At 40.2% G+C, this 16,984-nt stretch overlaps 1 protein-coding gene across 1 annotated transcript in view; it reads left to right on the forward strand.

The window, feature by feature from the left end:
* Positions 1 to 9,869, forward strand: part of LOC145771087 (integrin alpha-11-like) — a 65,030-nt gene extending 55,161 nt beyond the window's left edge. Inside the window, exons 26-34 of the mRNA XM_082582829.1 lie at positions 228 to 332; positions 1,705 to 1,883; positions 2,606 to 2,711; positions 4,764 to 4,898; positions 5,176 to 5,298; positions 5,724 to 5,852; positions 6,078 to 6,191; positions 6,767 to 6,910; positions 7,415 to 9,869. Coding sequence (XP_082438955.1) covers positions 228 to 332; positions 1,705 to 1,883; positions 2,606 to 2,711; positions 4,764 to 4,898; positions 5,176 to 5,298; positions 5,724 to 5,852; positions 6,078 to 6,191; positions 6,767 to 6,910; positions 7,415 to 7,504 — 1,125 coding nt within the window. The 3' untranslated portion in view covers positions 7,505 to 9,869. The remainder of the gene's footprint in view (positions 1 to 227; positions 333 to 1,704; positions 1,884 to 2,605; positions 2,712 to 4,763; positions 4,899 to 5,175; positions 5,299 to 5,723; positions 5,853 to 6,077; positions 6,192 to 6,766; positions 6,911 to 7,414) is intronic.
* The last annotated feature ends 7,115 nt before the right edge of the window (positions 9,870 to 16,984 follow it).

Genomic DNA, 16,984 nt, shown 5'->3' on the forward strand with positions numbered 1-16,984 from the left:
CTCTGTCAGTTTGCATTGTCTGTATTAAAGATAGTTGTGTCACTGCAACAAAGGCTGATTTGTTTTGTATTTGTAAAATTTTGACCATGTTTAACTTCGAACTTGTTCGTTTAAAACTTTGTTATGCAATGCTTATTTCGATTCCGACGTTTTTGCAAACTTTGTCGTGGAAGTGAAATTTGCAATTTTATTAACTACTGTTTTACAATATTGCTTTAATTTTAAAGGTGGCGTCTTCTAACTGCTTTCAGTTGGACAAAAGCAGTGAAGTCAATAACAGCCATCCCTTTGCATCACTGTCAGTTCTGCTGAAACCAACCGTTTTGGAAAAAGTGAGAACTTTGTTTTCATTATGTTCAGTTCTACAGAAAATGTGTTTCCACTGGGCTACCAGCTTTTCATTCATAGTTGCAACAAACAAACCACATACTAGTTTCATCCCTGTACTTTTAACATCGTTTTCAATTCGAAACATGGCTCTGTTATGCATTATTTATGCGTTATGCATATTTGAAACATTCTGTTATTCCAGAAATGTAATGCATCTATATACTGTGTAAAGACACATATTCTAATAGAGTAAAACTATACAGCTGAGTAAAATAGCTCAACATCTGTTTATGCAGTAAATATTTCTATCTTTCTTCCCCGATGACTCAGTTGGGGTTTTCGGTGTGTGCGCTTTGCTGCAACGCATTTCAAGGACAGCGCTTCGTTCAACGTCACCAAATGGATATGGAATAATTTACAGACAACAACACTTTAACTCTGCCAATCAGTTTGAAACTAACTTTTATGTGCATAATATTATTGGGAATGAACATACAAACCATAACGTCCACTCTCACTGTGATTGGAGACGGACATTCAAAGGTGTATTTCAGTGTATGATTGAGAGGTCTTGTGAGTGCATGGCTAGAACTCAGTGTATGGCTAGAACTCTTGTGAGTGCTAGTTTAATATGGTCCACGAGTTCGCTTAATATAAGTTATTTATTTGACTTTGAATACTGAAAAGTTTGGGTGTTCATCAGGACAATTATCGTTTCTAGCACTAGTTGCAACGTTCATCTGATGAGATTGAAAGTAAAAGCAACAATAAACAGGATGGTTTATTGCTTCACTGACGTTTCGCGCACCATGACAATGCGCATCCTCACAGCGAATAACATACAAAATAAAATTTCACAAGGTTAGATACTGCAGTGCGATTGAAGGCAAGAAAAAATAAAACACAACATATTTTAAAGATTGGCCAATGATGTGTGAGCAGTTACTTTCCACGTTAAATTACGTAAAAACTTCCAACATTAAACATAAATTCGAAGCAGTGAAGACAAACAGAAAAAAATGCGATTAAAGGCAAGAAAAATAGAATACAATATTTTGAAGACTGGCCAATGATGTGTGAGCGGCAACTAGTGCTAGAGACGTTATTTGATTTTGTTGGAAAAATACAAACAATGACTGACATTAATTTCGCTACAGGGTAGCAGCGCAAAAACAAATATTAGCTACCACCCAAATATTTAAGTAAATAGCACCTCACCTTGGCTTTAATTCGGATTTTATGATGTAACCACAACGCCTGTTGTTTTGTCCGGGAGTTGTCGGCTTGGTGCCGGAGGGGAGTTCCTGAAGTTATGTATTTAGTAATAAAGTTGCCTACAGTGGCCAGTGATACAAAAGTGCTTCATTATTTCAGAACTTTATTTGCGAGTTTGAAGTGTCGTTCGCCTTCAGCAAAGCAGTGGACCCTTACGTGGACAATTCCTTTACTTTCGACACTTTTCTAACTTCGATTAGTTTTGACAATGACACCAGTAACAATAATTCAACGACTACTGTGCTTGTCCGTTACTTGAGCAAAGTCTCGTTTAATGGGTGAGTTCTTATACAGGCAAAACAAATTTCGTCCTGATTGGGTAGTCTGTAAGCTATTGACTTTGTAAAGGAAGGAACGGAAAATCAAGAAAGGCTGCTTTTATTGCTCTCGGGATTTGTGCTTGAATAACTCACTCTATGGACATCACTCCAATTTCCATTCTGCGGTACCTGGTGAAAGGAATAATTTGCTGACAACAACGACAAAAAGGAAACTTCACATTTTCAATCTTGGTGTGTGGGCTTGCTTCAGTGGTTTAAAGCCTCTGTTTTGACAAGTATACGAAACTACTAGGATTAAGCTTTCGTGGGGCTTTCTTTAGCCAATGAGAACAGTTTTTCAACCAATCATTCACTCTGTATATCACGTTTTATTGTGGCCTTGCTTAGTGGCTGACTCAGGGGGATGGGGATCTGTAGTCATAGTGCTTTTGCAAGGTTATGTTGATATAAACCTACACATCATTGTGTTTTGTTAAAATCACTCTCTCCCCTTAAACTACTTCCTGGATCGGGCCTTGCTACCAGAAGAAACACTCTGGAAAAGTTTAATATGCATAAACGAAGCTAATTTGTTTAACACTGCCTCTGCAATAAGAAAATCTTGGTAACATTGCTGTTAACAATTATTGCTTTTAAATGCAAGAAACTTACAGCACGGTAGCCTACTTGTTAAAAGCTTACTTTTATTCACTGATACCTTACCTAGTTTTGTTGTTCAGTTATTCAGACCCATATAATGCGTTTGTGCTCACTAATTCCTCCTTGTTTCCCCAAGACGCTCAAACCATACGGGACTCATATTCTCCTATTCATCACTTCTTCACGGTAAGTATGCAATAATTGCACGACAGGTTTGTATGACCAAGCCAGAGTTTTAACCCAGCGGTAGGCCATATTATATTTGAAGCCCAAACTTGTCACTGCAACACTGTCACTGCAACTGGGTTATATACAAGGGTGTCTCAAAAAAATGTACACAAAAGTGTATCAATGACACAGATAAACCAATCAATATTTTCAGACTTTTTCTGCTGGACCATGCAGCTGAAGCATGTAAGCTTTTTTCCCAATGCACAGTTGTTAGTTCAGTCTTTCCATTTGGGCATTTTAACCTTTTACTTTTTTACACCACATGATCAATGTAACCTCCTCGTTTCCCAATGACAGCCTGCATCCTTGCTGCTACATTGTTCATCACACTTGGGAATGTTTCCACTGGAATGTTCTGCATTTCTCGTCGAATGTTTGCCTTAAGTTGTTTGAGGTCTCTTGGGTTGGGATTCGAATAAATACGCTCCTTCAAGAAGCCCCAGAGAAAGAAATCTGGGGGCGTCAAATCTGGTGAATAGGAAGGCCATTCAGTGTCTTCGTCATTCGAATCTCGTTGTTCCGTCTCCGAGCTTGCCGACGTAACTCTGGAAGGTAGAACTCCTGAATCATTTGACGATACTTGTCCTGGTTCACTGTGGCTGTTCTGCCATCGTCTTCCTCGAAAAAGTAAGGTCCAATGATACCGTACCAGCCAATTGCTGCCCACATTGTCACCTTGAGTACAGATCTAGGACTTTCATCTATCAGTTCATCGCCTGTATTCTCTGTCCCCCAGTATCGAAAGTTCTGTGTGTTCACTTTTCCCGAAAGATGAGCATGACATTCATCTGACATGTGAAGTTTCCTAAGAAACAAATCATCTGTCTCCAATTTTTCTAAAAACCACCTTGCAAATTCAAGTCTCTTTGCCTTTTGTTGGGGTGTTAGTTCGCTCTTTTACTGAATTTTGTAGGGAAAGAGATGCAAGTCAGCCCTTAGGATGTGTTGCACAGAACAACGATGAATGTCAGTTTCTGCAGAGAGACGGCGAATGGATTTTCGTGGGCTCCGCGCAACAGAGTGCCTTACAGCACTTACAGCATCCACATGTTCAACTGAACGAGCACTTCTTCTTCTACCACTGTGTCCTTTGTTAAAATTACACACAGTCCTCACGGTGGAAAATTTAGCAACTGTTATGCTAATTGTTTTTCGATTTGGTGCAGCTGCTGTGTTGAAAAATTCACGATACTTTCGTTGGACCTGGACCACTGATTTCGTTTGGTGTCAAAACTCAATGATTTTTGTTCTTTGAATAAGGGTTAACTGCGGCATTTTCCTAACTTTTAATCTATTGCAACACAAACTTTAGGCTTTCTGAAATGAGAAAAACAATGTTATTTCCCAGAAAAAAATGTTTTTGGAACTCTTTTTTCAAATTACTTTTGTGTACATTTTTTGAGACACCCTATAATCCTATATATTGTATGTGTGTAGTTCTGACAAGTTAGCTTACTTGGCTAAACTCAGGTTTACTGATAGTTTGCCTTTAAACTTATCGTGTATGTGCAAACCCTAAGCCTTCCTCAAAACCCAGTTCCGAAGCTGGGTTCACCTAAAACTCTAAACCTGATAACTTTCTGATAGTGAACTTGTCACTTCTGTGTCTCAAAAGTTTATTAGGTTTAAAAACACCGACGTCAATTGTCTTATTTTAACTATTTCTTTTTGGACAAGTACAGAGTTTAATTTAAAGAGTAGTTTCTTGTTACGTAGCCTACGGTTTGTAAACAATACCATTGCCAACCAGTACTCACCAAAACGGAATGTTATATACGGCAGCTGAAACTTCAGTGGTTCGAATATTTTCAAACGACCAAGATTAATCTTTTGAAAGGGACATGCTTCAGTTGAGCAGAAATGTCACCGTAATAATCTATTATTGTGAAACATAAAAAAAATCCTTTACGATTTTTATATTAGATTTGTTTCCCAATTAACTGCTCTTTATGAAGACATTTTGTTGATGTTAAGTTTTCATCATGATGTTTTTACATTTATGTTCAGGTTTACAATTCCGGTCGTATTCCGTTAAAACATGCCAAACTCACCATTGATTGGCCTGCTTATTTTTGGCAAAATAACGTTAGAAGAGATTTACTCTACATATACAGCATGTCCTGCTCAAGTGAATTTAACGAGGTAACTTGACAAATGACGCTGCTATTATTATATCATAAGTGATAAAAATGATTTGTTAGACCACATCTAGTCTGTTTAACTTTTGATAAATCTTTGTTAGCTTTTTTGTAAGTCTCTGCGCTGTCAAATACCCATTTTGTGGTAGGCTACCCTGAGTTGTGATTTATTTGTTTTTCTTAAAACTCACGTCACGGGTGCATAATGTAGCTTAAGAATTTTATTAGTTACTTTCATGACCCGTCATGTCCCGTGTTGTAATAATAACATGTATTTACAGACCACGTGCGTTTGCGGTCCCTCTAACATGATCGATGCTTACGACATCTTCAGAAACCGTAGCAGCATTCTTCCCGACACAGCTCTGCGGCTTTCTGATACATACGTTTCACAAGACATTCTGGTATTTCTAGTTATTTCAATTTTGCAAGAGTAGACGAGTAAGAAAAAACACACCATCATAGGAAAAAGCTTTTCGGCTGTAGTAAATTTACGACATGAAAATATTACGAATGAAAATTATAGTTTAATTGCATTGTTCTCAACTACAGTAGTGATTGAGGAAATGAATTTTTGTTTCTAACAAACATTTGTGAAACTGGGATTGCAGATGAATGTCGTGATGTTGTTCTGTATTTCGTATCATTGGCTGTTTTTAACAATATATCTATATTATACGTAGTAAGCAACACCATTCAAGTTTTAAACGAAAGCCAGCAGTGACTGGTAGGCTATCACATTCTGTTTGAATTTTTATTAACTGAAAAATATTTTTTTATTACTTGAGAGATTTCTCGAGTCTGGGCGAGTATCTTGTGTCGTTTTTAGAATTGCCAGAAGAATGCTCTCGGGTGCTCGATCGAGTTGACTTGTGATATTCATAATATTTCTCTAAAATCCAGAACGGAAATCCATATAGAGTCAATTGCTTTCTCAAACTCTTTGTCCAAGCTGATGGTGAGACAAAGCCTTGTATTCTTGATAGTTTCTTCTTCAATAAAAATAACTAGCAACAAAGGAACTAGAAGTATCTACTTGTAGTTTGAAGTTTAGAGATAAATTGTGTAAGTGTAATTTCAATCCACATAAAGAACTTTTGCGTTGTCTTTTTTTGAAGTGGGGTTTGTAAGAGACTCTTTGTTAATGTTGCATCATGTAAAGCAGTGACAACCTTTTTTTTAGTCCAATGTTGTACTATCTGCAAAAGCATCATTCAAACTCATCGAAGGAGAAAACTCGATTCTGCTGCAGACTCGAGATACAACGAAGGCAGAGAATTCAAGCTCAACGGTTTTTGTATGAAATAAATTGAATAAAGTATTGTATTGAAATAATCGATTGATTTTCAATCGACTACACTCTCAAATTTATTTGATTCTGTAAATTTATCTTGCATTATGTAGCCTGGTGCATGGAGCAACGTGGTATCTATGTTGTCATTTAATTTATTTTGCAACATGCCTTACAAAAACAGTTAATTTAATTAGGAACATTTTTAATCTCAAGTTGTTGAGCTGGCAGTGCTTTTACTTATGTTGTTTGTACCACATATCCAAAATGCGTATTTTTTTATTGATTCAACGTCTGCGAATTTGTTGTTATAAAGATTTTTTTCTAGAAAGCCCTACCTGTCTTGTTTGCTGGCATGAAATTAAAATAAACTATCGAATACTCTTCTTTTAACGTTTTTCGGGTTAAAATTCACTTCCTCTAAAGTAGACACTTGAATAAAATGTTGTAACATGATATAAAATATGTTCTTTCCGATTATGGTCAGATTTCTCAGTCGCGATGCTCCGCTTAATGGAAAACATAGGAATAAACAAATCCGCTAGGTGTAATTAACCCACTGACAAAAACGTTCAACGCAGGTTTTCAATGAACTTAATCCATCGCAACGCTACGATTTCGTCGTCCGAAAAATAGAATGGTGGATATTGCCATGGTGGATATATTTGATCAGCGCACTTGCTGGGTTATGCCTTCTGTTATTGATAGTGCTTTGTCTACATAAGGTAAAAATTTTATTCGTAGAGTATTATTTAGAAAATGTTAATTTGTTATTTTTTCTCCAGCTTTTTTATCACTGAACTGGTATCTTGGAATCACATTCAAGAGCGTTTTCTTGATTTTTTTGACAAATAAAAAGCAAAATACAGTAGAATTCAGCTATAGTAACATTTTACCAAAGTCATACTTTTTCGAAGGCCCTATAGTAGATATCACTATGGACGAGTTCTACTAATGTCAGAAAAACCAATCTAGGTCAAGTACTTGAAATGTAGTGAATTACATAGGAAAATTAATATTTACAGTTTTGGTTTATCATATCACGTTTCGTCAGTCGTATCTTACTGGCATCCTCATGGAAATAAATAGGCTAAGACCAAAAAAGTTGTTACACACACTTTTTTGTTACACAAGTTGTTACACACAAAAAAAAGTTGTTACATCACTTTCGAGTCGACGTCTTCTATCATTATTATTATAATCACTATTCATTATTACTGTATTAATAGTTGGGATTCTTCAAGAGCAAATATGCCAAGAAGAAAGAACAGATGCAGCAGAAACAAAAAGATGAAGCCTCTCTTCCTCTTCGAGCATAAGAGATGACCCTGCAAGGGAATTGTGATCTTAACTGATGGTTCTGATGGTTCTTATCTGATTGTTCTTAACTTTCGATAAGAACCATCAGATTTGTTCCAAAAGTCCTACCACTGGTATAAAAAAGCCATGCGTTATCCGAAAGCCGAAATTGACAATTATAACGTTTTTTTTACGTCGAACAAAGTATGAGACGTTTAACGCTCGAGACTGTGGGGAAATCTTTTCTGCGAGAAATGCTGGTACTCCTTAAAAGTTTGCTTATCAACTATGAATTAGGCTGTTTTTGTTCAGTCTATAACTTTAGCGAAATTCTACGAAGTATCAAAGCATTTGATCCAAGGTCATAAAAAGTTGCTTTGTGAATTCATCGACTTTGTCTTGTTACTGAGTTTAAGATTTGTCAGAGATTGTGAGGCTTTGAGCCTCCTTTTATTGTTCTCTTTCACATTTGTCAAAAATGTGAGCTATCGTTTTGCTAGACTTAGTCTAGTTTCTGAGGTTGGAAAAATGCCATTTTTGCTCAGATATCTAAGATAAGTTCAGACATCGTTGCTTGCTCTGTCTGCATTTGAGCCTTTGGGACTGAGAGTCTATCCTTTTACCGTCCAAAGTTTTACATATTTCCCGAACTACACCTAAGCGCTACGAGAATTGCTGTTCTTTGGTTCAAAACATTCCATTGCAGTGATGCCCTTTTGAAAACAGGTACGAAGCTAACGTTTTTTTCCAAGGAGAAGCAAAATTGAAAAGGGTTCAATGGCTCTTTCGTGAAGGATATGATTTGCCTCCTACCCCTTCAGTTGGTAGTGCCTACATTACGATGCTTACAAATCGCCCAAAGGTGCAATATGAAAACTGTTGCCTTACATTGAACAGCAATTTCATCTAGTTTGTTTTCAAAAAACAATTTGTTTCTCCAAGTAATTTCTGCAGAGTTTAAATAAGTGCACAACTCCAAGATTATGAGCTTGAACTATCCGACATTCCATTTTTGATGCGAATTGTCTCAATGGCGTTGTTTCGTTTTTGCGGCTGTTTGCGCTGGAAAGTTTCTGGCAGGTAATATTTCCAGTGACCGTTTTCACAACCTTTGATGGATCGATTCCATTACTTTGCCATCGCGCATATTTTTCCGTACCAACAGAAGACCTATATTTTAGTCCCGAAATCAAACCGGATTTATTTTGATCCAGAAACAGGCCTGCAACTCTGAATAATGGTTGTCTAATTGTCTGAAATAAATGAAATTCTAAGTTGTTGTAATGAATCAAATCTCCTACTACAAACTGACCTAAATTAGGATCTATGAAATATAGAAAGTTTTAACCCAAATATTTTGTAATTATTTTTAAATTAGACCTTTGATCAAGTCGCGAAGCTTACCTGACTTGTCACTTTAACGCGATTGTTATTTAATATTGCGATTGAATAGCATTTTAGCATTTTTTTTTGCGATTGCGATTGAATAGCAATTAATCTTTGTGATTGAATAGCAATTTAGCGGACGAAAAACATGTTAATTGAGCCGCTGTCGCAATTTCTCACAAATCGAATCCTCAACTGATTGCAATTCCAAAGCTAAACGTCCGACTGTAATCTATCAAAATGAGTAAGTAGACAACTGCAAATGCATTTTGCCTGATATATATTTTCACGTGTTCTTTTGTTACTTGATGAAAACCTGAGAGGGTCTGGTGTTCATTCACAAGCACCATGTTTATGCCTGCCTCACCTTGTAGCTGTGATGAGGTTAGCAGATTTGCATCGCTTCGTGCGAACCTGTTCTTGAATTTTTAATAAACTTTTAGAACCGGTTGTTAACAAGCGTGTGTAAAACCTACTGTTCCATTATGTCTATAACTAATATTGCATGCTGCTACTGAAAGAATCTGTTCAAATATTTTAACCATGAAAATAATAACGCAAAGATATGTTTTCCTATAGTCTCTACTGTCCATCTAAATTATACGCTACAGAATTAATGTAGCCTACTCCAAAAACATGAAGTTCAGAACAACGAGCTATCACACAGGCTCCGATTGTTTATGATTATTTGTATAGAAATTGTTTCCTAACGTGTGATAGCAACATAAATAAATATAGACATGAAAGTCATAAAAGTGACCAGCTTTACCACACTTTTGCGGCTGCAAATTGAAGAACAAGTAAGTGTGGTTACAATATAATTTCACTCAAAATAGCTATATTTCCTGCTTAACATTCTGATGCCTGTCGTGCTATTCTCATCTGTTGTCATCTAGGTTGTTTTTGTTCATTTTGCATGATGAAGACTTTGCTTCCATGACTTACTATGTTGGGTGAGGTTGCTTTTGCATTGTTCAAAATAAAAGAATTTAAGAAACATCATGTGCATTTCAGGCGTCATTTTTGTAAAGTAAAACAAGTCTAGAATTATTATAAAAAAATCAGAAAAAAATCGTTTACTCCATAGTTGGTATCAAACATGTGATTCTCTCCCGCTTGCATAAGCTTCTTTTTAAGACAGATAAAAACATAAAAAGGCCAACAGTGTAATACTGTCTACTTTGACTAAATACGCTGATATATGATGTAAACAGAGAAATCACACAAGCAAAGTTCAATGGTTCAACTTTTGATGTATAATTGAGTAAGATAGTTTTCCATCTAGCGGCACTTATCTAAATTGATTGAGTTAGTTTTTAGGGTCATGACGTAAAACTACGCCAATGCTGAGTCTTCAGATACCTACGGTTCGAATCATGGTTAAAGTAATACAGTAATTGCTTGTGCTGGATTCTGAATAAGTTACTAAACGAGGTAACGAGCTTGTTACGAATACATAAAACAATGGAAAATCAATAAACAGTAAGTTGTACGGAAGAGAGTCCAAAGGTTCAGTGTCAGATATGCCTTTTTTTCTGTCAAAACGAAAATACGTTCATGTTAGCTGAATTATCGCCAAGGTTAAGTTGAGTCCATCTTTGCACATGGCTGTAAACACAAAGTCAAGAGTGGTTTTCTTTTTCAGGAAATCCTTATCTTTTTCCGTTTCTCACAGTTGCTATGGGTGTTTTTACAGGTGTATTTTAGGAATTAATTTCATATTGAACGCCAAGTAATAATTAATACTAAGTGGTTTTACTATACTTGACCACATTTCTCACGTAGGTGGTAAGCATGAGCTCTTCTAGAAACACGTGAAGATTAGTTTTCTAAATTTGTTCGAGAGAAAATATTTAAAACATCATTGATTTGTATAAATTTAAGCCAGTAGCATTTCAAAATTGCAAAACTTTTAGTTATACAATGCAGAACAATAATGCAACAGTGGTGTGTGACATAATTTTTCCCCTACCCCCCCTCCCCTCCTCGAAAAAAAGACCGATGTCCACATATGTGGACAAGTTCCAGCTTCTACATTTTAATAAATTTTGTCATTGTAAAAGTCAAAATCTTGTCACTAAACTTGATCGGACGTATTTAAGTGAACGCAAAGTGCCAGGAAAGCAGCACAAGCACTAAAGATATAAACCGGTCATTTTCATTCTGTGACTGGTTTCAGCAGAGTACCGCCAACAGAGCCCTTTTCAGAAGATAATCTAGAGTTGGTATCATTGAAAAAGGCTGATCTCAAACTTGGATTTGCTACACTTTTGAACAACAAAATTTAAAGATAAGGGAAAAAAGGAGTAACGCTTACCACACCTTGCAAGGGCAGTTTTACTTACTATATTAGAGAACAACTGCACGCCCAATCAAGCCGGTGCGGGAGCCCAATTACGGATTCAATGGATACAATATCTGAAAATTCTGTATTTAAAGTAAATGTACAACAAAATCCAAATAACATCAAATTAGCATGTCCCAGATCGCGGTACTTGAATCCTTTTCAGTACAACTTTATAACAGGAACAATAAAATACAACAGTTCAGTTCGAAACAGTTCAAAATCACTCGTTTTTTCAGAGAGAGTACATTTTTTCCATATTTCTTTGCACCATGCAAGAGGCAATAGCCTATAATCTTACTATGAACGTTTTTTTGAGCAGCACCATGAAATACTGTATATTTATGATAGCTGCACAAATGCCTGCAGTTAGCATGCTTCCTTGATTACTTCTGCACTCCTTTTGTCACGTGTACTCCGCGAGGCAGTACTCTGTTTTATTCGTATCATTTCATTCTGGCAGGCTAGCGAACAACAGCTTCTTTTGTTCTAGTTCTAGTGTTGAGTTTAACAATCTTACGTTGTGTATTTTGTTGCAGAAATTGCGATTCGATCATTTTTCTTTTGTTAATACATTTAAGAAAAATAACCGTCTTTGTTCATGATCGAATCGCAATTTCTTGATTACAAATAGAATGTCGATTCATTTCGCGACGAATCTCACTGTCCGAAATTCCACTGAGTAGTGTGTCGCGGATCATGTGATCTGTATAACTAACTTTCAGCCCGCAGGAACATTTCGTAGTGAACGCACATATATCCGCTTTTCCTCGAGCACGAGCTGCAAAAGCGCGAAATTTTTCGTCGCGCATTTGGTGCATCGCCATAAACTCCGACCGTAACACCCCTGTGGCGACAGGTATAACGGCCAGTTGTCGCATTGCAAGCAAAAGTTCATCTACAGGTTTGCTCACTGTCTCAGCGTCAGCTTGGAGAAGGCTGTCCCCTAGGGCTTGGCCGGTACATTGAAATAACTGGACTGAAGCTGCTTCATCAGGAATGCTGCAACCTTCTTTAAAAGCCTTCCATCTTCTGGTGAACACGCTCCATTCTTCTGGAGAAACTCCAATATCTACAGTAGGTCGATTTAGCTTCGGGCCAAGGTTTACGGGCGCTGGAGCGTTGCGCGTCGTAGCAGCATGACTGTACGTGTGACTTTGCAGCACCACACAAGCAACCGCTTCGGGCACGTCGGCTGTTTCAAAATTACAGTTGGGAAAGGCGCATGTTATCACCACCATTCCACAAATTTCTTTAAATTAACCTTATCCTATTGCGATTGCAAATAGAATGTCGATATTGTCGATTCCCATCAACGATATCATCGCCCTTGTCGAGATTAAAGAAATGGCTCGCAATGCGGTACCATCTCATGACGTTTCGGCAGTGTCGACGTTCAAGCGCAAGAAAAGCCAAAGCCCTATTCCAAGAGACCGTGGACACATCCAGGCAGCACCGTCCTCTCCCAATTGGTCACAAAAAACTCACTGCCCTAAATGCAATAGATTATTCAATCGTTACAGAGAAGGCCCCAGAGGTTGGAACACTACGCCTTATTCCCTTTGTCTCGAATGCTTTCGGTCATCTCGTCATAAAAACAAATGGGGCGCTCCTCCTAAAGATGCATCAGTCGGAGCACTCTGTGTAGCACCTACTGTACCTCAAATAGGCACATTTGCCTCAACACAAACTGACATCGCAGCCCGAGACCCAATGTTCTCAACAATTCGTGGTCCTCACCACACATTCCAAAAAGGGCATTGGACACCATCCCGCATGCGAGAACATCCCACAGTTCGGGTAGACATATCTATGGATGACTCATGTCATCAAGGCAGGTACACTAGCGTGATAGCACAAGTAACAGCAATCGCAGATACTGGTGCCCAAATAAATGTATGGTCACTGAAGAACTTTGTGCAATCCGGCTTTGGACAAGAGACCCTTGTACCCGCACCAAACCTAATAGCTGCAAATCGCTCTACTATTTCCATTACAGGAGCATTTCGTGCCATCATTCGGGGTACAGCGCACGGCTGCAATGTTGAACGTCGGTGCATGATTTACATCAGTCCAGACGTTGACAAGTTATACTTATCTCATGACACACTATTGCATTTAGGTGCCCTATCCCCGAAGTTCCCAACTCTAGGGGAACATCAGATCAAGCAAGAAATGGCGCACAATCTTATCGAACCAGAAATCAACGTCGTCAGACTTGTCAACGGTGGATGCACAGTACCCAGCAAGCAACTGGAGTCGTGCACTTGCCCTCAACGTGGTGCAGTTCCAGCTCCCCCAACCAAGCTTCCGTTCCCATGCACACCTGAAAACAATGACAAGATGGCAAACTGGCTACTCCAGAGGTACGCCGCATCCACTTTCAACACTTGCCCGCACCGCGCGCTACATTGTATGGCTGGTCCTCCCATAGAAATACATGTTGACCCCAACGCGAAACCAGTGGCCGTTCATACACCAGCGTCTATCCCCTTGCATTGGCAAGAAAAAGTACACGCTGATCTCCTCCGCGACGAGGCTCTGGGAATCCTTGAAAAAGTCCCCCACGGCGAACCCACCACATGGTGTCATCGCATGGTTATCACACGCAAAAATGATGGCTCACCACGCCGTACTGTCGACCTGTCCCCCTTAAACAAATTCTGCCAGAGAGAAACCTTCGCCTCCGAAGCTCCATTCCAGCTGTCCCGTCGTGTCCCCGGAAACACTTGGAAATCGGTGACTGACGCATGGAACGGCTATCACAGTGTTCCACTGCGTCCTTCTGATCGGCATCTCACAACTTTCATCACTCCCTTTGGAAGATGGCGCTACACTAGGGCACCGCAAGGATTCCTATCCTCTGGGGATGGCTACAATCGCCGTTTCAATACCATATTAACCGATTTTGTGCGCAAAGAACGCTGTGTCGACGACACAGTGTTCTATGATAGCCAACTGGAGGAACATTGGTGGCGAACCATAAAATTCCTCACTTTAGTGGGACGGGCGGGCATTGTCCTTAACCCGGACAAGTTTCAATTTGCCCAACGCACCGTAGATTTCGCTGGATTCCGTATCTCAGAAGCAATGGTCGAGCCCCTCCCTAAATACTTGCTCGCCATCCAAGAATTTCCAGTCCCGAATAATATCACAGACATACGCAGCTGGTTCGGATTAATCAACCAAGTAGGAAACTATGCTCAACTGCGTGACCTAATGGCACCGTTCAAGCCGTTCCTTAGCCCAAAGCATAAGTTCGAATGGTCTCAGGAGCTGGATTCCGCATTTGCCGCCTCCAAATCGGCAATCGTTGATGCTATTCGCCATGGGGTAGAAATCTTTGACCCCTGCCGTCGAACATGTTTGCGCCCTGACTGGTCCAACAAAGGCATCGGATATTTCCTTCTCCAAAAACATTGCGTATGTGCTTCCACTATACCGGACTGCTGCTCATCAGGTTGGAAAGTGACTCTTGCAGGATCCCGATTCCTCTCATCGGCCGAACGACGTTATGCTCCCATAGAAGGCGAAGCCCTAGCAGTTGCGTGGGGCCTAGAACAGACAAAGTATTTTACGCAAGGCTGTGATAATTTGGTTATTGTAACGGATCATAAGCCATTGGTAAAAATATTCGGTGACCGTACGTTGGACGAAATCACTAACACTCGCCTGTTTCGTTTAAAACAGCGTACACTAATGTGGCGCTTTGATATCGCACACTTACCTGGCACAACCAACTGCGCAGCCGATGCTGCCTCACGTCACCCAGTATCATGCGATCTCATTGCTGTAGCGTCGTGTGCAGAAAATAATGTAGCAGAAATGGCGCTGGTTACTGCCATACAGGCAGATGCCGCCCATGCCTTTTGCTTGCAATGGCCTGAAATCGTTCGGGAAACAGCCGCCGATCCAAACCTTAGCAAGTTAATGGTAGCTATTGAAACGGGATTCACCTTTCCCAACACCGGCGACATTCGCCCATATCTCCCCTATCGTGACGGGTTCTTTGTTGAAGACGACGTTATTCTATATCATGATCGTATTGTTGTACCACCATCGCTTAGGCCTAGAGTACTCTCAACGTTGCATGCTGGTCATCAAGGTGTGTCTGCCATGGAACGCCGGGCACGTGCTATAGTATTTTGGCCCGGTATGACTAATGATATCCATGCTATTCGTGACTCGTGTACTTCATGTAATCGTAATGCTCCATCTCAAGCAGCTCCTCCCCCGACGCCATGTGATCCCCCAGCTACACCATTTGAGAAAATTTTTGCAGATTATTTTGACTATGGGGGCCGTCACTTTTTGGTCATTGGGGACAGATTCTCTGGGTGGTCGGATGTATTTGCCACGCCATCAGGATCGAGTGCCGCAGGAGCAGCTGCTTTGACTCAACTCTTGCGCTCGTACTTTGCCACGTTTGGTGTTCCTGAGGAAATATCTACAGATGGGGGTCCCGAATTTACGGCTGCCGTCACTGAACTCTTTCTTAAAAATTGGGGTGTGCAGCACCGCATATCGTCATCTTACTTCCCTCAATCTAATGGTCGAGCTGAGGTGGCTGTCAAAACTGTAAAACGCTTGCTCATGACTAATGTGAGCCCAAACGGAGACCTGAACAACGATTCCTTCTTACGTGCATTGTTACAGTTGCGAAACACACCTGATCCTGACTGTGACATCTCTCCAGCAGAGATCGTGTTCGGTCACCCTCTGCGCGACGCATTCGGTTTTGTAAACCGCCTAGTCAAGTTCTCCAATCGTCACATTCGTCGTACATGGCGGGATACATGGAAGGCAAAGGAAGACGCCCTTCGCCTGCGAGCTGGTCGAACCGATAAGGCGCTGTCTCAGCATACTCGTCCTTTACGTACCTTACAATGTGGAAAACGCGTATTTATCCAAAACCAAAACGGCAACTATCCTCGAAAATGGGACAAAGTGGGAATGGTTGTCGAAACGTTGCCGCATGACAAATATGTAGTGAAAGTTGACGGGTCGGGCAGAATCACAAAACGGAATCGACGTTTCTTGCGAGTAATCCCACATACTAAAGCATGTGCCGATCCCATCCCTCCTCAACCAAACATCATTGCTCACCCACAGAGCCTCCCATCATCTTCTTTTGCCCAGCCTCCTGAAACGGACTACTGCCCTCCCCACCCTCCGCATCACGAAATAGGCCCTAGCCCAGAAATTGGAGAATCTCCGATGTTGCTTCTCGATGCAGATCACAGTCCGCCCGCACTCACCTGCCCGACACCAGCCTCAAGCCCGAAGCTTTGTGAGCCACAGCACTCACCTGAACCTCCAAAGCAGCCGCTACCTTTCGATTCAGTGGAACCAACCGAACCTACAAGTGGAGTCCCTCACATTGAAAAATCGCCTGTTTTGCGCCGTTCCACGCGGTCCCGACGGCCGGCATTGGATTTAGACGCATCCTCTGGTCAATGGGTAATCAAGGGGTCGAGCTCGTAAGTCTACAGTTTCGCCTTACGAGCTGGGGGGGATGCACAAATGCCTGCAGTTAGCATGCTTCCTTGATTACTTCTGCACTCCTTTTGTCACGTGTACTCCGCGAGGCAGTACTCTGTTTTATTCGTATCATTTCATTCTGGCAGGCTAGCGAACAACAGCTTCTTTTGTTCTAGTTCTAGTGTTGAGTTTAACAATCTTACGTTGTGTATTTTGTTGCAGAAATTGCGATTCGATCATTTTTCTTTTGTTAATACATTTAAGAAAAATAACCGTCTTTGTTCAATAG

Source organism: Aplidium turbinatum, chromosome 5, assembly GCF_918807975.1.
Source record: "Aplidium turbinatum chromosome 5, kaAplTurb1.1, whole genome shotgun sequence".
Taxonomy (NCBI): domain Eukaryota; kingdom Metazoa; phylum Chordata; class Ascidiacea; order Aplousobranchia; family Polyclinidae; genus Aplidium; species Aplidium turbinatum.